Genomic DNA, 23,567 nt, shown 5'->3' with positions numbered 1-23,567 from the left:
CAGTGCTGCCTAACACTCGGTTAGGATTTTTTAGCAGTATTTTTTAGTCTAGACCAAATGGTCAGGTGTTGCTGATGTAAATAATAAGCTAACAAAGAAAACTCTGCATTTAGATTCCGATACACTTGTATTTGTGAGAATGGTGATGAATATTCACTGAGGTTCTTCTTTTAAATAAAATTGTAAATATTGAAAGTTAGCTTAAATTTTATATTAGTCTATTGACACAGTTGTTTTAAATATGAAATTATTTTCACTACATACTTTAATCACTGAGCAGTGTAAATCAATGTAAAAAACTGTGGAAATATTCTGTTCTGGATACCTATTCTGGAAACTACTGCTTTTAAGAACTATGAGTCGGAGTCTATTGATCTTGCGGTCATTTGGGGAATCGATTTTATAGCATCAGCAGTAATAAAAATCATTTCAGTAACTTCCATGCCTTTAGCCAGCATAAGAAGTATTTTGGTAACTCATGTGCCAGCATCTTCATAAATTGTCTGTGGTAATTGTTCATAGTCTAGCTTTGTTTTTTTTTTTTCTCTCTCTCTCTCTCTCTTTTTTTTTTTTAATGTAACCACCAGTACGTGGATTGGGACTCTGCAGGAGTAGGACAGAGCTTATAAACTGCTGTCTTAATTTATGACACAGTGTAGAATTCAGAAACATTTTCTTATCAAGCTAGGCTTGGTTTTCTGTTGTAGCTGAATTAAACTAATGGAGTCATGTGTTGTTTCTCTTTTAGATTAAGAGCTCATTTCCTAGTGAAGAGCTTTTCAAGAATATATGCAGAATTGTTGACTTACATGAAAATGCACTGTGACCTCCTCTAGCAGAAATCAAATAAAGATTGGACAGTTTCCTGTCAAAATGAGATTTTGATAATAGAATGCTTATTTGGAAGGCATAATAGCTCACAATAGATTGTGAACCTTTATTCAAGGCATTTTTTTAAACTTTTTAGTAGTATACTTCTATGGGGGTGTTTTTTTTTTTCAGGAGGAGGTTAAAATAACATTTTTTTTTTTCCACGTAAAAAAACTCCATATGGAAATTGCTAGGTTTCAAACATATTTGATTGGGTTTTTTTACAATTTCTTCTTGAGATACTGTATTGAGAGATATCGTTGATATCGCTTGCCCCTTTCAGGGGGCAAGGTGAATTACCTTGAGATAGAGGCTGCCTGCTTTTCTTCAAAGCTAAACAATTTTTGACGGTAACCGTTGAGTTTCTGGTTAAAGCTCTAGAATAATTCCATGGTTGTGGATTGTGGACGTTTATTGTGGCTTGTGTGTTGTGGAGTCTGTTGTCTGAATGTATTAGCACATCTCTGTGAGAAAACAAAGGGTTGGGTTTATATACGGGAGGTTATAATCAGCTGTAGCAAGAATGACGCTTGAGTCATTAGTTTTAAAATTAACATAATTTTGCAGAATGTCCTTTTGATCTGTAAATCATTGACCTAAACCAAAGATTATAGCAGAACTGACTACATGAAATACTTCTGCGTGCCTCCTTCACAAAGGCCGCAGAAAGTACTGAAGTCATTCTGTATTTTTATTGTTTACTTTCAGCGGACAAATTAGTAAGTCCTAAAGACATCGACCCTATCGGACGTTATATCCCTCCACAAGATCAGCGGAATGTGAGCATGCGATTTTCAAATCAGGTAAGCATAAGCCTAGTATTAGAGTATTTTTACAAAAAAATTGTCATCTATGTGTTATGTATGATCTTCTAATATTACAGTTAAAGTGCTAGGAAAATGGTACATGTCTGTACGCTTTCATAGTTGATGGAGACTTGCTTATAAAAGGAAGATCATAACATCTGCATTTTGGGGGAGTGGTGGATGTTTGCCTTCAAATTAAGTGCTGCAATCAGAATGATATATAAAATGTAATTGGAATAGCAGCTAATAGATGGGTATGTTTCTTTGAGTTTTAAGATGTATCAGGTAGGCAAGAATGAGCCTGCTTTTTTTTCCTTTTCTTTTTTCTTTTTTTTCCCCCTTCAAGTTAATTACCACTTTTATATATATATTTTTTTTTATTTAGAGCTCCTAAGAGCTACACGGATGAGGTTCTCTTTTGGTGTGCACGGTATAGACATGTGCTCCTGTATCTGTCTGAAATGCACAGGAGGAATGAGTGCCCAGGGACGGGGAATACTTGAAACATGGTAATTCAAATCTGCAGTAGATAGGGTAACGAGACAGAAACTTAGCCTGTATGCAGGGACTCCTTTTATGAAATAACTAAGAACCGTATGTATGGACATATGTAGCTAAGAGATGTCTTTCGGCCTTTTTATTTCTTCGTATAAGGAATATATATTTGAAAAGTTCCTTGTGCAGCATTGTGAATTTGTCATTGAAGCATAAAATATGAAGCATTTATCTTGAGATTTATTCCAAGATCAGAAGTGAACAATGTTTTTTCTTGCTCCATCCAAATGCTGCTGAAAACCTCAGTTTCATACTGTTTCCCATTGTGCAGGTGATCCAAGAGCCTGGGTGCTGTCTCATTGCCGGTGAGACTTTCACTGTTCATAGCGCAGCAATTCTGCTGTGTTAATAGGAGATCATGAACGCTCAGTGACTTCATTTGCTCTTACATCATGGGATTATGAATGCTGCAGAAGTTGTGAGCTGCTGATATCGGGTGCCTTTTTAGGCGTGCCATTAGAAGCAGCTTAGTGCTGCGTGCAGCCCATCACATAAAATTTTTTTTCTTTGATTCTTGAAACCATTAACTTTTAATATGCCACAGATTAACACTTTGAAGAAGATGATGGTTTATTCTAAAGATATTGTATAATTTGTCAGGAAATGTTTTAAGTAGAAAAACATTTTAATGTTGTCGTAGTTTAGCCCTGCTCAGGACCAGACTATGCAGTCTCTCTCACTCCCCCCACCCTCCAAGAGAACAGGGGGAGATGGTATAAGGAAAAACGGCTCGAGGTTTGAGATAAGGACAGGGAGAGATCCTTAAAGTTACTGTTATGGGCAAAACAGACTCGACTTGGGGAAAACTATTCATTTATTACTAAAAACAAAGCAGATAATGAGAAAGAGAACAAGATAAATTCCCCCCACCCCTCCCTCTTCCCGGGCTTAACATTATCTCTACCACCGTCCGTCCCCCCCCCCCAGCGAGTGCCACAGTTGCGGTTAGTCCATCACACGTTGTTTTACGCCGCTGCTTCCTCCTCAGGGGAAGAACTCCTCACATTCCTCCCCTGCTCCATCGTGGGGTCCCACCCACGGGCCACAGTCCCTCGTGGAACTGCTCCGGCGTGGGTCATCTCTTCCACGGGGTGCAGTCCCTCCAGAACGGCTGTCCCAGCGGGCCCTCCACGGGCCACAGCTGCCTTCAGGCACCCGCCTGCCCTGGTGTGGGGTCCTCCCCGGGCTGCAGGTGGATCTCTGCCCCTCCGTGGACCTCCATGGGCTGCAGGGGCACAGCCGGCCTCACCATGGCCATCACCACGGGCTGCAGGGGAATTCTGCCCAGGAGCTGCATTACTGCTCCCCCTCCTTCTGCATTGCCCTTGGTGTCTGCAGCTGTTCCTCTCACCAGAAATCCTTCACAACAGGCTGGCGGACGCCTCTCAGGGTCTCTTCACATCTCATTCACGTCTCCTCTCCACTTCTCCCAGCCAGGCCAGGCCGAGTCAGGCCCAGACGCCGCCCGGCGGGAGGCCAGAGAGTGAGGGGCGCAAGGCCCATGAAGCTCGCGCCTCCCCCTCTCTGCCCCCGCTCAGCTCCTTCACTTCTCTTCTTCTTTTTTCTTTTTTTCCGTTTTTTTCTATTTTTCCTCTTCTTAAATAAGTTACCGCAGAGGCATTGTCAGGGAACATTCTGCTACTAATCGGCTCGGCCCTGGCCAGCAGCAGGTCCACCCCAGGCCCGGCCGAGTCCACTGGACAAAGGGGAAACAACTTCCAGCAGTTTCCTACAGAAGCTGCCATCGCAGCCCCCCCTCACAGAACAAAACCAGAAAAACTATTTTGTGTAGTACCTGTTATATGATAGGGAATTTCCAGATCTTCAGAGAGAAGTAGTCCTTGCCCTGGGAGCTTTCGAAAAGAGATGATAAATAATGCAATAATAATTTATTTTACCATAACTTACTTGGTGGTCAATTTATAGGTCAATAAAGAACTTAGTAAAATGCAGTTACCTGGTAAAATTCAGCAATATAATATGGACACTAAAAGCCCAGCAGTGTTGAAAGAATTTTAAATAACTTAAACAGCTCATTTTGATATTTTGTTTCATCTGCGAAACAATGCAAAAAGAAAAAGCTTTGTCACTATTAAAAGGGAGATTAGACTAGAGGGTTTGTCATTCTCAAGTGCTTATACTGTCCTCGTGTTCTTTCAGTGCTCAGCAATTGTCTACGCTATTATCTGAAAGAGCGATTATGCTTTTCTCAGACAACTTGGTGGAGGTGGTGCTTGTTAATCTTTCCCTGTAAAGGTTGTCTCTAGCTACTTAAATTTGCTAAAAGTTTGGCAGAAATTTTCCGTGTTTGGGATCATTAATGTTTTTGTTGTTGTCAGGATAAGAGAAAGAGAAGACCTTCCCAAGGTGATCTTTGAACATATTCTGATACACGAGACTGATGTTATATTTGAAAGCTAGAAATCAAGAGAGGACAAGATTACCCTTTTTTTTTTTCCTTAAACCTAAAAATCTTTATAGAAATCTGAGTTAGATCAAGATGTTCAGCAATTCCTGTAGCTGTGTCTGTCCTTTTGTGTGTAAGAGGTTGTGAGACAGATTTTCTGTTGTTCACTGCCATGTATGTGGAATGGTAAATAAATGAAGCAAGAAAGAAGGTCTAGGTCTACTCATACCTCTGTTCTTCCCAGTGATCGTACTTCTTTGCTATAGATGACTGTGCATGCTTTTTTTGATACATAAATGATAAAACTATCCAAGATACTACATGTGCTTCTCGAGGTGGTTTAGAAGAAAGAGGGGCACTTCTGAATGAATGGGGATTCTAGACGATGGTGGCGTCAGGCCTTTGTTGTTGTAGCCTCTGAGCGGGGATGTAGAAATAGTGACCAGCGCTAACCAGGGGGTTGTGGAATTTTGTTGGGACTGTTTGTACTGAAACAGGTGCTGCTGTATTTTGTGTGTGATTACTGTTAAATTAGTATCAGGGCAAAATGTTTGTTGATACAGATGTTAGTGCAAATAGGTCATCATTAAGAGAAAGTTAAAGAGTAAAAGGGAGCTGTGTACATGTATTGCCATGAGTGAGGTGTGCTTTGTCAGCACAGGTCTTGCAGGTAAAGTCATCAGACTTCAACTTCCAGCTGAGCGTCTTGACCCTGACTTTTTTAAATCCACATTTTAAATTTGCTTAGACACTTTGTCTGAATATTTTATTATGCCATTTTATCTAATTGAGCTGATTTATGCAAAATCAGTATTTAGTGTTTGCCTTAAAGTGCTAGGAAAATGCCTAAAAATAAAATACAAAATGAGAATGCAACAAGTCTTAATTATGTCTTTGGAAATCTAAAGTAGTTTCTTCTCTTTAATGATGTTTTCTCTTTTTCATATAGCTAAATAGCTATTCAATTAGATAGAACAGAAAAGTATTTCCACTTTTATTAAATTTAATTCCTGTAAGGAATAAATAAGGATATGTAAAAAATTTCAGATGCCAGTGTATATAAATTTTGTTGAGGTACAGTGTTTTGGAAGGTGATGTACCGAAAAGATGGCTTTTGAAATTCTTATTTGAAGCCTTGTGCTGAGGAAATATTTCTCAGAGAAATGCGTTTTCCATGTAGGCATATTTTCATATTTTGATTGCATTGACTCTGTAAACACTTGCCATTGAAAAATGTGATTTAGTTTGTTTGAGACTTTGGTGCCACTACAAAAACATATCTGATGCCCACATAATTGTGTAGATTTAAGCAAGCAGGCAATGAAAAGTATTTCAGATACTCCAGCCACAGTTTTATAGTTTTGAAGCACCAGTATTCTAGAATTAGTTAAGGGAATGTAATGTGATGTAGACCTGCAAAGGCAAAATTACAATGAAAACTATATATAACTATATATAACTCTATAACTATATATAACTCTATAACTATATAACTATATATAACTATATATAACTATATAACTACAGCTGTGAGTGCATCACTCGACCTAGGAGATCTGATAAAAGAGGACAATCTCATTTGTTGTGGAAAACTGGGGAATCAAATGAGCAGTATCGTAAAAACTTAATGACTAATACTAAAATATTAATTTAGTTTGTTTATAGTTAAAAGGAAATGTTTTCTCTCCTAAGTTAATGCCCCAAAACCTTTATTTTTCATTTTCAGGAAGAGGTCTCCTTATGTTCCCTCCTGGGGAAATGCCAGTGTGGCACTGGCACAGGATTCTCCTTGCTAGTTTTAGTCTGTGTTCCAAAACACAGTCCAGTCTAACAGCAATCAGAGATACTCTCCTTTGCGCTAATGATTTGCTTTATAATGCTAAATGATTAGTAGTGTTCCAGGTTAAATCCCATTCATGAGCTAAAAAAGAAAATGGAATTATCTGTGCTCCATTTGCTTTATTGAAATAAGATAGTGCAGGTCATGGTCTTTCAGTGGGGATAATTCTTGAGAACCGGATTCCTTAGATGAGCTTATTTTATTCCTCCTTTTTACTGTCTCCACATCCAGGAGAGATTATATGATAACCCAGTTTTGGTTGTGGCATTCTGTTTTGGGAGAATTTAGGGTATAAGAAGGCCTGTGTAGTAACAAGAACATTTGAGAAATAAGATGGGGCGTGGATTTTCTGGTTTTGTTTTGTATTTTACTGGAGCATATGAAAGCTGATTTATTTCTGTCGTATATTGAATTGTGTATTTGACAAAAAATTAGAGTCTTACTAGATTTTTCAAGTAAGACTCATTTATCTTCTGGGTTAACTTGAAATATATGTAGAGGGTAGCATTTAATTAATGAAATGCTCTGACTGTGTATGATGACTGTATTCTTTTAAGGTTTTGCTTTGTGGACTAAGTAGTTTTTTTGTGAGGATTTAATTTAAAATTAATTTAATTTAAAAGTCTGGTGTGTTAGTAGCATTGACCATAAACCCTTCAGCAGTATATAGATGATTCCAGAAGCAGATGTGTTTTGTGACAGTTCCCTTGTACTTTTGCAGCAGCAAGGTGGATTATCTGAGTTAAGTGTAATTTCTTCTGTTGCATGCTATTTCTGTTTTCCTCATCTCGCTCCTTATGCTTGGAAAGCCCAGTAGGTACCGTTTTAATCTGTGTTCTTGAATATTGTGCCCACTTTCTCACATTCTCAAAATGAATGGATTTTTTTTGGAGTTCTGAGATTTCCTGGGAATGTGTGCAGAAAGGCATATAATGACAGCATCTGTCCAGCGAGAGTGCAGCGAAGACTGATACTGAGCTGCTTTCTCTGCTTGTGCCAGGCATAGACTCAGGGGTTTTTCCATTTTTCCTTCCTCCAGCAGTTTATAACCTTGTTAAAACCAGATTTTTTTTTTCTTTTTTTTTCTTTTTTTTTTTTAATTTTAGAGGAAGAACAACTAACCTGTCTTTTATCTTGGTCGTCTGGAAGCACTGGGGTATATTTAGCGTTTGCACAGCATGCAGAATATAGTTGCAGCAGATCCTTCTGCCCGCTGTCCAGTGTGAAAACGCCAGGCAGAAGGGTGAACCTGGGGTGGGGGGCGTCTGTTGCAGTGTCTTGGGGGAGACAGTGATCGATATTGTGCAAACAACGCCTTAGCTTGCTTTATTAGACAAATGTGAAATTGAAACATTAAAACTGAACTTTTTTCCACAACGCTTTAAATGTCTAGCTATTTTTCCCATGGATTTTGTGTTGTGCCAGTTGCGCTGCAGATGCATCTGCTTTGTTACGGCCCACATTAAAGACAGCGCTCGCTGGCTGCTGCAAATGAGTTGTGTCTTGGGTCTGTCTGTGCCGAGAGGCGTTAGTACTGCTATCGGAGAAGGAAGTACATCAGCGGAGATGCCGAATGCACAGGTTTATGTGCAGCTGACGCTGGGGTTACACAGTCCCACTCAATATGTCATTAATACAGGAATAATGAAGTTGAGCCTTAACTTGAAGACCACTCCCCAGGTTAGTTCACAGGCTGTCTATAAATCAGTACAGTCTTGGAGGGGGCTCACTTGTTTTCTGTGGGGTCTTTGCTTTTTGTTTTATAAACGTAATGCACTGATTATGGTAGAGAATTGCTTTGAATTTTATTGCCGTTTTTTTTTTTAAATGCAGTTGATAACTTGATCACCTTATTCTGAGGAGGAAAATCTTTTAATGTCACTTGAACTTCTGACTTCTTATCTGGTCTCTTTGTGCACATACTTTCATCACAAACTTACTTCTTGTGGCAAAAACTCCAAAATTTTTAGCAGAAATGTAGTGCTGATAGACTTTTGGGACAATGTGATTAAGAACTTCTGCAAATTCATAAGATCTAACTTGATATCAAGGCTCACTGATGCCTGAACGAGCAAGCATTCGCTCTGAACTCTTTGTTCTGAATCAATATGTCCATCCATCTATCTTCACAGAAAATTTTGCATATAATCGATTGATGGAAGATGTGTTTAACTTCTGTCATCCTATGCTGGTAGTTTCTAAACAAAAGCAGACAAAAGGCGTTTTAGGAATGAAAATGTGTGCTGCTCTGAGTTCTTTTGATTTTACAGTCATTGAATGCCAGAAAAGAAATGAACAAAGAGTAACTCAGACATCTCATTTTTAATCTAGCAATACCAAATGCCAGTGAAAGAAAGGTGAATTGCCATTTCAGCACCCAGGGAGGCGAGTCTGTGATTTCACCCAACAAATTGAATTCATTCCTATTTGCTTGGTTTGCTGATGTTAAATACTAGTATTTCTTTTAAACCTGAAGTATCTGTGTTATAAACAATGCAAGAAAATGCAGTTATCTCCTGTAAAATGTCATATATTTGTCATATAACTGTAAAGAGTTGCTGTCTGATCAAAATATTTCAGAGTAAAGGGTTGAAATCATCAGTTCATTATTTTAAAGTGGATATTTTCAGTTGCACAAATAGCTGTGTTATTTAACTCTTTACAAAAATGTGTATCAAAACATTATGTCATATCAGGCATAAAGGAAATACATTGATTGTATAAATTCTAAGTTTTTGTATGAAGCAAAATGTTTTCCTACATGGTTTTTTAAAATTAAAAGCAAAAAAACAAACCAAACCAAACAGTGGAAATTATTACCAGAAACCTCTTTATTATTAATTCTCTGAAATGCATCTTGCAAAGTATTATTAATGGGACGGTCTTCCCGTAGTTTTGAGATTTACAAGTTTTAGTCCTGTGCTGTTCTTTCAGTTTGTTTACACAGTAAGAAAAAGCGATGAGACAGTGATGTCTGTGGTACTTGTGAATTTTAAATAGACATCGCTATTCATGCTACACCTAACAAAGTATTTATTTAGTAAATGCTAATAAATATTTTTTCATTATTTTCTAGGGTCCTTTAGAAAATGATTTGGTAGTACATGTGGCCCTGATAGCAGAAAGTCAGCGGTATGTATTTACTTTTATTAAGAATGCATATATTAGGGAAGTGTTAAACAAGACATCTTAAATTTGCTAAAGATATTAAAGGAAGCATAGAATATAATATGGCTACTTGTGTAATGCTGCCAAGATCATAGTTAAAACTAAGACTATTCCGTGATTTGTCATTAAATTTGTCATTATTTCATTCATAGCCTCCAAGTTTTTCTGAACACATATGGAATCCAAACTCAGACCCCCCAGCAGGTGGAACCAATTCAGATATGGGCTCAGAAAGAACTGGTCAAAGTAAGGAATTTGCATTTGAAATTATTTATCTACCTATATATTTCTTTTGTAACTGTAGGAATTGATATCATGTATCTTCTTAAGCTGGTTATCCACCATTTTGTGTTATTTGAATTCAATTGCAAGCTATGCTGCTGCTGGTCTGTTATACAGGCCTAGTGAGAGCTTTCAGTGAAACTCTGAAGCCCAGATGCTCTGGGCAGATATTACCTGATCAGGCTTCTTACCCGAGCCACTTTCAAAGAGTAATGGACAACTAATGAAATTTTAGTAATATTAATAGCACAGCAGACTAAGTGAAACTTAATGGAGAAACAAGCAAATGAGCAACAGTCAAAGAACTGGATTAAGGCAATAGGCATAACCCATCATATAATTTCATGGTGTATCCCTTATAACAGGCATTATACAGTGTTCTGTAACTGTTTTTTTAGGAGTCTCTTGAGTTGACTATATCCAGGAGGTTTGGTGTTTAAACGCTTTTTGGTTTACCCCTTCAACTCAGCATATTTAAAAATCTACGATCAGAAATTACTGCGATGAAGGACACCTTTAGAATCTCCTTCATCCTCTGTGAAGGCTACTGTTTTTTTCCAGTAGTCTCCTAATGGAGTGATATCCTTTCATTGGAGAGGCTGGCCTTTAGGCCTTGTCTGTACTGAGCCTCACTGGTGATGCCGCTGAGGTGGACCTGTTCAGGTGGCTATCAACACCATGTGAAGCCAGCAGTCAAAGATGAAGGGCATCTACAGGTTGTACTGCTCCTTCTCAGCATCTCTCAGCACTACTATGGTCTCTTTTTTTCTGTTCAGTCATTTTGAGTCTTTTATATGTAGCACTTTGGCTACACTGAATACATGCTTCAAGCTATCCACTGCTGTTTGTCCTGGAAATACATTTAAATATAAAGACTATGACAAATGCTACTCTGAATGATAAATATGTTGATCAGCGATTGTAGGTGTACTTGTCAAAAGTCCTAATAAAAATCTGTATGGTTACTGGCTGCCTGTTTACCTCTCTCTCTGATACAGCTGAACCCTTCCTCTGAAAAAAGCCCTTGAAAATCGTCCCATTGTACGTAAACCAGCCTTAACCAGCTGTAGGAAACTGTCAGACAAGTAAGCTGATCCAGACTCACAGATGTGCCCTGGGTGTATTTTGTACTTCACCACCTGAGGTTTGGTCATGGATCAGGTCAGCCCTGAGTTGGTCAGGCAGTTGGGCTGGACGATTGTTGTCGGTCCCTTCCCACTGAAGTAGTCTGTTCTATTCTAATGAGGTACATAAACCTCTGGACTGACTTGAATTGTAAGAATTGTCTCAAAACAAGAGTGGTGAGTTCTGACTGTCTGGGGGAGGTCTAATAAACATATTTAGTTTATCAGTCCTGAAGGTCCAGTTGTGGAACAAATCACCATGCAAGTCTCTCCTTCTGAAATCAGGATCATGTGGCTGATGCCATTATCTGTGTCGGAAGTTTGTAGGACACAGGAAAAAAAGTAAAACCAAAGATAGAGAACATAGCAACATATTTCAGGCTTCATAAGTTTGTGAGGATAACTGATGTACCAAAACCTTGCTAGCTTATTCAGAAAATGCTTGTCCCATGTAACGACTGCCACTAACACCCGAGAAGTACTTAAACAGAGAGAAATGTCCTTGTTTACATTCAGCCTTGGTCATTTCTCAGCCCAGTTTTGCTCAGTAGTTTTCTTGATAATGTATTGCAAAATGGATTCTCTCTGACTCTATTTGTCCTGAAATTCTGTACCTGAAATTTTGGTTTAACAAATAGAAACTCCATAAATTTACTGTAGAAGCATACATTGTCTCTCTCTCATCCATAATTTCTTTGGTCTCCCTGACAAAAGCATGAGACCTTCATTAACTTTTATTATTATCAATTAAATTCCTAGCCATGACAACTTCTGTGTTAGGATTTATTATTCAAAAGCTGGTGAAACATCTGTTAATTCTGACTTTTTCTTTATACTCATGATAAGTAAGTACACATGCCTCATCAGAATTTACTTTTAAAAAGAATATAATGAAAATATTAAATCGCCTCATACAAAACCTCTTCCTAGTGGGCTTCCAGAAAAGGCTCTGCTGTAGCTGTAGAGCTGGATAGCTGTGAAGTTGAAGTAATGGAAGTGTTTGGTCTATGATGAGAACTGAGGTCTGATCTCCAGGTTTATACAAAAAACCAATACAAACCAAAAACCAAGGAAACAAAAAACCCCTGGTAGTGTTTGTCATCCTTTATGGGGAGGGGAAGCTAATACTGGAACAATTATCTGTATTTTTGGGAAAAGAGAGTTGATCTGTAAAAACATGGATCTCAATATTTGCTATTCCGATGCTGTCAATTCTCAAGAGTGTTGAACTAGAAACTTTTGAACTGGTCTAGTAGCACATGATAACAGTTTAAACCTCTAGACTTAAACAGGCATGTGTCCAGAGAAGTAGTGTAGAAAGAAACAAATAGGTGAGGGGGAGACATTGACTGAGGAAAATTAGGGATTGAAAGTAGGACTAGAGGTCGTGTATCTAGGGATCTACAGAGTCTAGGGAGGGAATGAAAAGAGGAAGAGGAGGAAAACAAGAAAATGGGACAAGATGCATGCTATATATGGGAAAAAAATTATATATGTAGTGGAAGTATAGTACGGGAGAGCAGCAATATACTCCATGGGCCTAGACCAGTAACAGATAAAAGAACACAGAAAGAGATTGTGTGAAAGACAAGTCTAGCTTGGTTCACTCTTGTAAGACAAACCAACAGTCAGTCTGTTCTCACAGCTGTTTCTTGCTGTTAGCAGCTTCAGTATTCCAGAACTGAAGGGCATTTTAATAAAAAAAAAAAAACCAAAACAACTGCTTGAAGCAGCCAGACTTGCATGAAACTGTAGATTTGTTCAGGTGCTCTGGTGCTGAATCTGAACAGACGTTGTGATTGACCAGATCAAGCTGGAAGGCTGTTACCAGAAGATGAAACTGCTTTAGTAGACTGCAGAGCAGCAAGAGGCGTCAAGTCAAAGGGAGGATCTTAAAGGAGAGAGACAATATTGCAATGCTGCTGGAGTTCTGGTTTTGCTAAGGAAACATTTTATGTTTTACGTATGAGCAAAATGAGGAGCCTTTTAGTGTTACATTATAATGTCTCCTGCCATGCTTCTAGTCTCCGTTATTTATGACAAAAAGGGGGTCGGCATTCTTTTGGTTTTGTTATGTATAGATGGGTTATATGTTTTCACGTCTCTCTTTCCCACTTGAATATAGTTACTTAGTCTGGATGAACAGGCGCTGTAGGTCATTTTGTTTATTTTCTTTTTTAAGTAGTTCTTAATATTAATGCAGAAACATAGGCAGTATCAGGAAGGCCCCAAGCTGACAGCAGTAAAAAGCTATTGAGTATAATGCTTTTTCAAATGTTCGCCTCCATTTGCTTCTGAATTATCTTCTGATAATGTAAAGAAAGACTGAGCTGAGGAAAATGTTCTGAATTTTGAATGTTCTGAAGTTTTAGTAATGGTGGGTTCCTCACCTGAAGCAGCCCAAATATGGAAAAATTTACACCTTTCGGTCCAGTTTAACTGATATGTTTGTACTGTCTTACTCACAGCTTAGCTGGGTTTTTTTTTAATGGTTTTATTCTCATACACTGTAATAAATGAAGATTATTTCTTTAATAGAAATTATATCAGTTGAAGTAATACTAGGCATACATAATTTAACTCAAATAAGAATCAAGCAATGAATAATGAAATAATTCCCTCTTGCTGTGTTGTTGATGCATTAATTTTGCAGGCCTTTACTAAAATTAGAATAAAGATCTTTGAAGAGTTGCTGTAGTACTGTTTTACTTTGTATCAGCATTGGAAAAGCATTACAGAAGGCAAAATTGGCCAGACAGTAAGCACAAATGATCATTAAAAAAGAATCCTTCAGATTGCTCGCTGAAATAGTTTTTTTTTATCGATTTTTAAAGTATTTTAATTGTGCAGATTAGAAATAATAAGAGTAAGAAGGTAAAAATAAGACCTAATATAAGAAACAACAAGTTTTAGTTGAATTTTGGAACCCTACAGATAGGCAGGACTCCGATGCTTTGCCCACGCTTGAAGCTGTGCCCATGTGCCCTGGTCACAGCGTCAGAGCGCTGCTCTGCCGGCACTGAGACGAGCTGCGCAGGCACGGCTGGCTGGCTGCTGGGGAGCAGGCTGCCTGCGCCTTGGCCTCTTGCGTCCTGTGGTTCTTGCTTCAGTTGCATGGTTGACTTCTCATTGCTGTAAAGGTACCTGTTGTTATCAAAAGGATTGAACGTGGTCTTTGAACTGTACGCTTATCAAATCAAGTGTTCTATCACGTTATTGATTGTTGTTATATAGATGCATGTTTTTAAAAAAACCAAAACCAGTGGAAACAGTGACCCCATCTTATGAATCTTCCTTTCTAATGGAAGCAGAATGCGCCCAGCTTTCTATGTGAGAGCCGGTAGGGGCATAAGAAAGGCTTGTGTCTAGGTTCCACTCAGTTTTCATGATTCTTTCTCACAGGCTTATTTCCATTTGGGAGTCAATGACAAACTGGGATTATCTGGAAGACCGGACAGGCCTATAGGATGCCTTGGAACATCAAAGGTTGTTGCGAGAAATTTTTATATTACTCCTATTGATGAGTATTTCAGATACACACTGAATTAGTCTCTGAACTAAATTTAAATTCTGAATGATTTTAAATAGAATTGAAATGTAAGTTTATTTTATGCATGTATCTTCTTTTAAAGTCCTTGTAATACACTTTGCTGTTATGAATGTGTATGCTCTGGCTTACTGTTAAACTGTCATATGTTTTGTAGACATCCAGTTACAGTAGTGCTTGGCCAAAACGGGCTGAATGGTGAAAAAGTGAACTGCTTTAACTGGAATAGACGTAGATCTGCATACCTAGTAAAAACCTTAAATTAGATACGTAGGTTTTATCTTTAATATTTTCTTTAATTCAACTGTTCTATGTGGATTCTACACTTCGATAATTTCAAAATACCTTTTTACCTTTTCAGCTACTTCAGTACTTCAGATACTTTAAAGAAAAGATTAATGGAAGCTTTCTCTCTCAACAGATTTATCGAATACTAGGAAAGACTGTAGTGTGCTACTCGATCATTTTTGATCTAAGTGATTTCTACATGTCTCAGGATGTTATGATGTTGATTGATGACATCAAGGTATTTATGTGTAACTTTTCCTTTGAGAAACTGACAAAAATAGAGCCTGCGGAAGAATCACCTGAGAAGTTTGATAAAATAGAAGACTGAAAGGGGAACACTGTATAGTGTGTATTCTTATAATATAAAAACAAAGTTGCAGTTTATGCTGGAAAGTGTTTTAAGATGAATATCCTGTCAGCCCACTATGAGGTCTAGTGTGTATGTATATCTGACAAAAAACTCACCCAGCAGTGACTGGGAATGCTGTGGTGCAGCAAGCACATTACCATTTGTTTCTTTGGGAAAACAAATGTTCTTGGCTGAAAAGAGGAACGAGACGGATCTGTTTGAGGGAAATATGAAAGCCTCACCTGGAGGAAATATTGCTCGACTTTGCACAAATGTGAAAAATTGCCTTCCTTCCCTAATTTTAAGGCAGGCAGCGGCGTAGAGCTTCCCTGTCACGTCCCCTGTGCTCAAGCAGCTCCTCAAGCGCGTACAAGGTGGCACTGGTTGTTCCAAGCTAGTGGCTAGGATTCAACCCTGGATTCTTGTGCATTCTTACTGGGCCATTATCTGTAGTTCAGTACACCACACGCTGTCTAGTGGTTTAGGGTGTCGTCGATATACATGCTGGGAGTATTTTCAGAAAAACTGTGAAATAGCAGTGCTTGAAAGTAGCTTGTATTTGTCAAAGAAATCTTAGTGGTTTATTAGCTAAGGTTTTTTTTTAATCTGTTGGGTTTTTCAGTGCTGTTATTTTAAGTTAGCTGTTCTAATATCTTGTACTGTATATTTTGGTACGTTGTGCTTGTATATTTTTATTTTGTGACTAACGTATTATTTCTTACCTAGAATGCACTGCAGTTCATTAAGCAGTACTGGAAAATGCATGGTCGTCCACTGTTTGTTGTACTTATCCGAGAAGACAATATAAGGTAGAGAGAGAGAAAAGCATCATTTGCAGTGTGATGTTTACTTAATTGCAAGATTAATGGAGTTCTGTTTCCCATTTCAGAGGGAGCAGATTCAATCCGATATTAGATATGTTGGCAGCCTTTAGAAAAGGAGTTGTCGGAGGAGTGAAAGTTCATGTTGACAGAGTGCAGGTATGATGTTTGCCCTGAATGTTGTGTTCTCACCTCCTACTGTTGGTACGTGTATTCTTACTGCTTTTGTTTTTCATGTGACCTCTGAGTATTTTATTTAGAGTCATAAAATTAAGGAGTCAAGAACCAAGATATTTGGTATAGGTTTTGTTTTATCTCAAATGAAAATGGGTTTATTGTAATTCCTTTTGATGAGTTTTTTGAAAGTGATAATCTTCATAGAGGATTTTCGGAAGAGGGTTTTTTTATGTTTGGCAATCTTGTGAAATTACCACCAAAGGATAAATCCACAATGTCAGGCGTTGAGGGATTTCTTTTGATTAGAAGATAATCAACAAAGGGGGAAAAAAAAGGTGCCTCACATATATTAAAATTCTTAGAAGAACCAAGATTTAGTTTTTTATCTTTGCTCTTTGAATTAATCTTAAAGCAGGAAGTATACTTCATTAAAATGTGAAAATTGCTGAGTCAGGTGCTGGTTTTAGATACTTACATGTGCTAGTTAATCTTAGTTTACAGCTATTCAAGAACTTCTCTTTTTGTAAGGGAGAAGACCAAAGACACAGTTACCATTTATTGTTCCCTAGAAAATAATGAATTTGTCGAAGAGGTGGCTCATTTTTAAATTAAAACTCATATCTATAATAGTTTAAATTGTCCTTGTAATCTTTCAAATATTTATGTATTTCTACTGGTCACACGTAGGTAATGTAGTTTCTCCTGTTACCATTTTCTTGCCTTATAGCAAATGCCATTACTGGCCATGGAAATCCTTTCATTTGTTGACAGTGTGTGGTGTTGTGTAGGTGGTTTTGTTGTTTTCTTTTTTTTTTTTTTTTTTTAAATTGAGCTGCAATGACTTTCTTGCCTTGCATTTGCATTTGATTAAATTGATATACCAGCAAGCAAGAAATGTCTCAGTCTGTATAACGTGCCCTTATTTTAAGCACTACACTGTTACAGTTGTTAGGGAGTAAACTTCTTCCATACTCATCGACCTTCTGGAAATATCTTTAAAAAAATAATAATAATAATAAAAAATTATTAGTTTTAAAGTATTTAAGAAGTTGACAGTCATTGGTCTTTGCTTTATTTGTTATCTATTAAAAAGAGTACATGGTAGAACTACAAATAAATGTTTATTTGCCTTTAAGGCACCTTAAAAAAAAAAAAAAAAGCAGCTGTATGAGGTATGATGCTTTAAAATGGTACTATGAGCTCCCTGAGGCTTCATCTGTTGCCTGCAGTCATGATCTACCATTGAAGATAGTTAAGATTGGTTAAGTGATGTGATGCCTGGCCTCTGCTGCAAAGCGGTTTCCAGCTCTCTGTGGGTCAGGCCTGCACGGAGCCAGCAGAGGAACCACGCAGGCAGGAGTGGCAGAGGGGAGGAAGGATCACTGTTAGCCGGGCTCCAGCTGTCTTCTGGTGCCAGATTAAGGTTGCAGTTATTTGAACTATTGATGACAGGTCCAGCACAGGTGATTTCTGCTCTCCCAGGTTTGTCGTCGGTCATTGCCCTGTTTCAGTTCTGCTGATGAACTTGAGTCTAACTGTGCTGTAACTTAAAACTGTAGAATGATCAGGCAAAACAAAACCAGATTTGGTTAATAACAGTTAATATTGCAGAAGTGAAGAGCTGGTAACGTTTGTAGATTGACAGAGTGGGTTGAGTCATGTGCAGAAATCGCTTCCAATGGATCTGCCATTGAGAGAATCGTTGATGTAACAGGGCCCTAATACAACTTCATTAAATCCAGTTACATACTTGCTCCATCCCCCTGTAGATTGGATGAAATCTATTTAAAAAAAAAACCTACAAGAGAAATTCTTACCACATCCATAAATACAAAGTGCTAACTTGCCCATATGGCAGTACAACATGTTTAATTATATTGCAGCATATTAGTTATTAAGAATTAATTCCTGTTACAGCAGTAAGCTAAGGATATTAAAATCGGTTTGGGTTAAATGGAAATTGTCTTGCATCTCTTTATTTATTAAGGTCCCTTTCTCTTTTGCTGCTTTCCAAAGCCTTTCCCTCTTTCTTTTACCCTTTTCATAAATGAATGGTAGATGTTGGTGATCGGTATGTTTACTGGTGCAATACGGTGTGCTTTCTCCGTTGGTGTCACTGTAATCTCTCAATCTCACTGCACAGTTGTCGCCTTTTGGAAACAGCCTTGTTTCATTATAGGGGAGGATTTGGGACAAGAACAAGCAACATGTATAGTTCGTGGTGTTTTCTTAAATAATTAATCTATTCCAACAAAACATATATTGAATCTTTGTGAATTGTATTCAGCTGCTTCATTTAGATGCATGTGTTTAAGCATGCCTAGAGATAGAATGTACATCTCTAACCCCTGCCTCTTTCCACTGTTGGCATGTGTTCAAGCAGGTAGGCAAGTCAAAGAATGAATGACACTAGCAATAAAAGCAAAGCAGTTTTTTAAATATTAATCATCCCACAGTGTAACAAATCAACATTTTACTGCAACTTTTGTACAATGAAAATTGAATTTAAAAGTTCACAATACATATTCAGTTTTAATTAGCTAATGAGAACCATCAAAAAGCAGTCTTAAAAAGCATTCCTAAAAATGCTGTAGTACGTTAAGTTTCCTCTGGAAGTATATAAGTAGGAATTCATGTAAATTTGGAATGAATGAATTGTAATCACTACGTGAGATAAATGCAACATTTAATTTCAGGTCTGTAATATTCTGAGATGGAAGTAGTTGTAAGCTGCATTTGATGGGCAAACTTAGGGCAAGCATCCTTGGATTAAGGAATGACTGCAGAGTAGGAGATGCTATTGTGTTGTGTTTTCCTGTAGCGTCACTCAGACTGACCAGAGAACTAGCCATCCTTCAGCAATCCCTGAAACAATGAGTTTTATGATCCAGAACACGGGTATCATGCAGGACTCTGAGAAATACAAATCCTTATCTCAGGTTGTCAGGTCCTTATCAGACTGTTTTTGGGAGGGGGGCTGGACGCGTACTTGCTCAATTAGGTTGTACATTGCAGGCAAAAGAACAGCAGAATGCCAGCAAAAAAGAGACAGCAACCCCAAGAGACTTCTGCTGTCTTAAGCTAAGATATTAAGAAGGAGAACAAATATTTTGAAAGTATAAAGATATTTGGAACTGTAGTTAAAGGAACTACTTTCTCGGTGGAAACCACCAGCAATATATTGAGATCAAAAGACAACTATATAGTTATGTACATTTCTGCATCTTTTTTAATTTTTTCATTCTTTAATTTCAGACATTAATATCTGGAGCAGTTGTTGAACAGCTTGACTTCCTAAGAATCACTGAAACAGAAGAGTAAGGCTATGTGTACATAATAATGATGAAGTATTTGATAATTAAAATATTTTCTGAACTCTGAAGAAATGAAATAATATTTTTCAGGGCTCCTGAATTTAAGAGCTTGGAGGAGTTGGATCTTCCAAAACATTCAAAAGTCAAGAGACAGTCTAGTACTCCAAATGCTCCTGAACTCGAGCAGCAACCAGATGTAAATATTAATGAATGGAAAAACAAGCCAACATATGAGATCCTGCAGAAGCTTAATGTAAGAAAATTTGATAAAAATACAGTGTAACTTCATTCTCATGAAATGAGAAACTGTGTGCTGGTATTCTTTTTAACGGCAGCGGGCTTAGATCATGGTTCAATGTTAATAACATAGCTAGTAACATAAAATGTCTGATGTTCCTCTTCATATTCGGAGAATCTCCCTCTTGACAGTCCTTTATCTTAACATCACAGAACTTTCTGGCCCTTCAGGCTGTAGCTGTTGGTTTCCATTTCTCCCAGCTACCCAAATCATCTTCTGGTAATAAACAACCATCTAAAAGTATGAATAGATATTTTCTTGCTAGACTAAAGTTCAAAAGACTTCAGCGGTTGGTATTTACTCTGATAGACTGGTATCTTCTTAACGATACCAAGGGAAAGTTCCAATCTGGCATTTTCCCCTGTATCTAGAAGAAAACTACCAGTGACTGTTTCTAGATCTAGTGTTCATAGGAACTCACAAAGTATTCTGCTTGGTTCCCAATGTCATTACGAGCATTTCTGCTGTAAATGACAGAACTCAAGGTCAGGAAATCAGGAAACATTTATGAGGCCAAAATATTACAACTTAATTTGTACCATGGAGAAGCCTCTGCAAGCAGCGGTGACAAGGGTCCAACATGTGTAGGGTATGAAATAGTTGTGAAGTTCCCTTAAAAATGAAATTCGTAGACTTCTAATTTAAAAAATAAAAAAGGCCCTTTGGTTTCACTTGAAATTTTAATAGCTTTTCTGATTTTGCTTCACTGAGAATTTGAAATTTGTGGTTATGTTGTTGCTGTTTTTTTTTAAGGACTGCAATTGCCTAGCAAGTCAAGCATTACTTGCGAGTGTATTACTTAAAAGGGAAGGACCGAATTTTATTACCAAGGAAGGTAAGAGCTTCTTTTTTTTTGACTGTTCTGAGTATTTCAGGAAGCAGCTGTATGTTTAGTTGTAATTAACATGAATAATGGCCACACATGCAAGCAGTTGTGCAGCTTTCTTTTCATTTAAAACAATTTCTGCATTAAATGGGACATGCAGATTCATAGCATGATGGGGAATTTGCTGCTGAATATATGAACTCTTTTCGATTGTTTGTAGGCAGGTGCTGTACCGCATTGTAATTTTGAACACATAGATATAAAAAAATAGGGGATTTGACCTTGCATAGAAAACTGAAACTAAAGTCTGTGTGTCTGTAACATCTAGTCTGAAGTGTGAAGCTTTATACTGAGTTTTTATTTTACTCTACTCTAGGTTACTGTACTCTAATTTGTATTATGGCTTTCTATTAGAGCACAGGATTTAAATTCATGTAAAATAATTCAGAAGAGGCTGCTAAGGCTTGTGACTTCTGTGCTGCATGGTTTGATTTTTTTTTTTTTTAAGACTGCTCATTAGCTGCCTTCGTATACATGAATATTCCTCAGAAAAAGAAGAATGTTAAGATAAATAATATTCTCTTAGTTATTAAGCAAGCAGTGTGACTTACCGTCTCATGTTATAGAGCCCTGCTTTGTAATTTTGATATAAGACAACTGGTTCTTCTGATGAAGAGTTGTCATTTTGGCATAAATTTAAATTATGTCCATATTGCTATATTAAAAATGTCGTGGAAAACAGTGTAAAGTGCAGTAAAATTCATTGGCTGATAACACAGTGCACTGTTGAAATACCATGTGAATCCAACGTTATGGTCGGAATCTGCGTGTTAGGCATGTGTAGCCTGTGAAGCAGGGTTTTTGCCAGTGTCACCTGTGCTGTTGCTGGGCTTTGAGAGCCTCAGTAGCTTTCTTTAGTCCTTTGGAGGCTGTGTTCTCCTTTGCTCTGCGACCAACTTGAGGCAGACTTCTGTAAGCAACCAGCGTAGCCACTTTTGACTGTGAGATCATAATGATGAACTTAAACTCTCTTGAAACCATGTAGGTCAAGGAAACACTGTTACATACCTCTGACTGTTCAGACCTTTTTGTGCCATCCTGTATAAAATAGCAGATGATGGTAACCTTTTTAATATGCACCTTGCATTAAACAGTCTGAGTCACCGACTAAAAGTACCTGTCCTCCTACGGCTGGAGATTACTGAGACTGACATTAAATAATCACACAATCAATAAAACATAAATCTAAAAATAAAAGCTGAAGAACCTTAGGTGTTCCAGCTGACATGCTTCTGTGAGTCAGCTGCTGCTGCTGCTGTTGTTACAGATGAATTTACTGCTCACCAATAATTGCCTGGCATGAAAAACACTTGCCATTCCATTGGAGAATTTAAAATCTAGAAGCTAAGTGAAGCCTAAATAATGGAACATTTGTCACCACTTTTACCTTTAACACACAGTGGTCCCCACTTGACCCCTGCACAGCTGGAGAGATGTCAGTATGCACTATGATCGGCTATGAGCTCACAAAAGAATGGTATCTATTGTTCTGCTAATATAATTAATGTACTTTGTGCCTTCTCTGAATCCTGGACTGCCTGCTTTGACTTAGAAGCAGTACTCTTCCCATTTCCTGCCCTCTCTTTTTGAGGTCATGTCTGTACAGAACGAAGTTAATACGTAACACTTCAAAAAATGTTCTCTTGGTTTCGGCACGCAGAAGATCAGCTTGGAGAAGGAGAGTAGTACATCAGCAATAGAAGGCCTTGTATGTCTGTCCGGTATCCCCAGTTGTACTTTGCAACTGTGATCGTGAGCTTCAGAAGAGTAGTGCTGCGATACGCTACGGCTGACGGCCAGCGCTAGCTCGCACAGTCGCTCAGGCAGCTCTGCGGACCACGATGGTGGTTGCTCCAGGCAGAGCCGCAAAGCCATCAGACAGCGTCTCTCACACTGTCCCAGCTTCCTGTAAAATGAAAGCCTCAGCTCCCCCATGATTAACCAGGTGATTGATTGTTCATATACGGAGTTGAAAACAGCTCATGTTTTGGGTATCCGCTTTCACAAATTTTGTCCAGACAGAACACCACTTCAGGCAACTGCACTGTCAAGACTTCCTGGTTACTTCCTGTAGGATTTAGCTCAACAAAGAGGCAGGACAGCAGAGAAAGTATCTACACCCCGTATCCAAAAGATAATCTGCAGTTTGAAGATGTACCTTATGATGGAGATATAGCTTTATAGGCCAAAGCTGTACATAGATTAATTTTCCCCAGTATATTGCAAGAATAGGTGATATCATAGGTCTCTTTACAGCACGAGCAAATTGAGCTGAAATCTCGTCTGGCATCTTGCATGACTATGTACAGCTGGATGATAGGGAACTTGATTACATCTAAATTTTAGATGTTAAGCACAACAGCTGAGTGCTTTGCTAAAGCTGATTTAGAGTTAACTGATCTCATCAAATTTACCTTATTACTATTAAATTCAAACCTGTGCATCTTTTTTTGCTTGTGTTTTGTTTGTGTGTTTTGGTTTTTTTTTTTGTTGTATTTAGGTACTGTTGCTGAGCATATTGAAAGAATCTATAGACGAGCTGGCAGCAAAAAGCTCTGGTTTGTATACGTGTATCATGTTCCTTTTATTTTACACCATTTTTTTTTTCCTAATGTATTTATAGAGAGTAAAGCTGGATCCTTACACACTTAAAGGCAGGGAAAATAGGGACAGACAGCTTTACTGACAAAATTGTATTGATTCATTGCGGCTGAAGATCAATCTATAATGCTTTAAAAAAATTCAGAAGTGTTTTCTTACTGTTTTCTTTCATTAAAGAGCAATAAGCTGGTTTTGCTATGAGTGCTATTGTGATGTACAGTTGTTGTTAAATCC

At 37.9% G+C, this 23,567-nt stretch overlaps 1 protein-coding gene across 8 annotated transcripts in view; it reads left to right on the top strand.

The window, feature by feature from the left end:
- Positions 1-23,567, top strand: part of PHKB (phosphorylase kinase regulatory subunit beta) — an 86,247-nt gene that overhangs the window by 45,952 nt on the left and 16,728 nt on the right. For all 8 annotated transcript variants that reach the window (XM_086757786.1, XM_086757785.1, XM_086757789.1 and 5 more), the window contains 11 exons: positions 1,579-1,673; positions 9,555-9,610; positions 9,799-9,892; positions 14,455-14,538; positions 15,021-15,125; positions 15,963-16,045; positions 16,126-16,216; positions 19,490-19,551; positions 19,639-19,801; positions 20,600-20,681; positions 23,233-23,290. In XM_086757786.1, the coding sequence (XP_086613912.1) occupies positions 1,579-1,673; positions 9,555-9,610; positions 9,799-9,892; positions 14,455-14,538; positions 15,021-15,125; positions 15,963-16,045; positions 16,126-16,216; positions 19,490-19,551; positions 19,639-19,801; positions 20,600-20,681; positions 23,233-23,290 (973 nt within the window). The remainder of the gene's footprint in view (positions 1-1,578; positions 1,674-9,554; positions 9,611-9,798; positions 9,893-14,454; positions 14,539-15,020; positions 15,126-15,962; positions 16,046-16,125; positions 16,217-19,489; positions 19,552-19,638; positions 19,802-20,599; positions 20,682-23,232; positions 23,291-23,567) is intronic.

The sequence above is a fragment of the Chlamydotis macqueenii genome, chromosome 13 (genome assembly GCF_036417535.1).
Source record: "Chlamydotis macqueenii isolate bChlMac1 chromosome 13, bChlMac1.mat, whole genome shotgun sequence".
Lineage (NCBI taxonomy): Eukaryota > Metazoa > Chordata > Aves > Otidiformes > Otididae > Chlamydotis > Chlamydotis macqueenii.
This window is presented reverse-complemented; position numbering and strand designations above follow the sequence as displayed.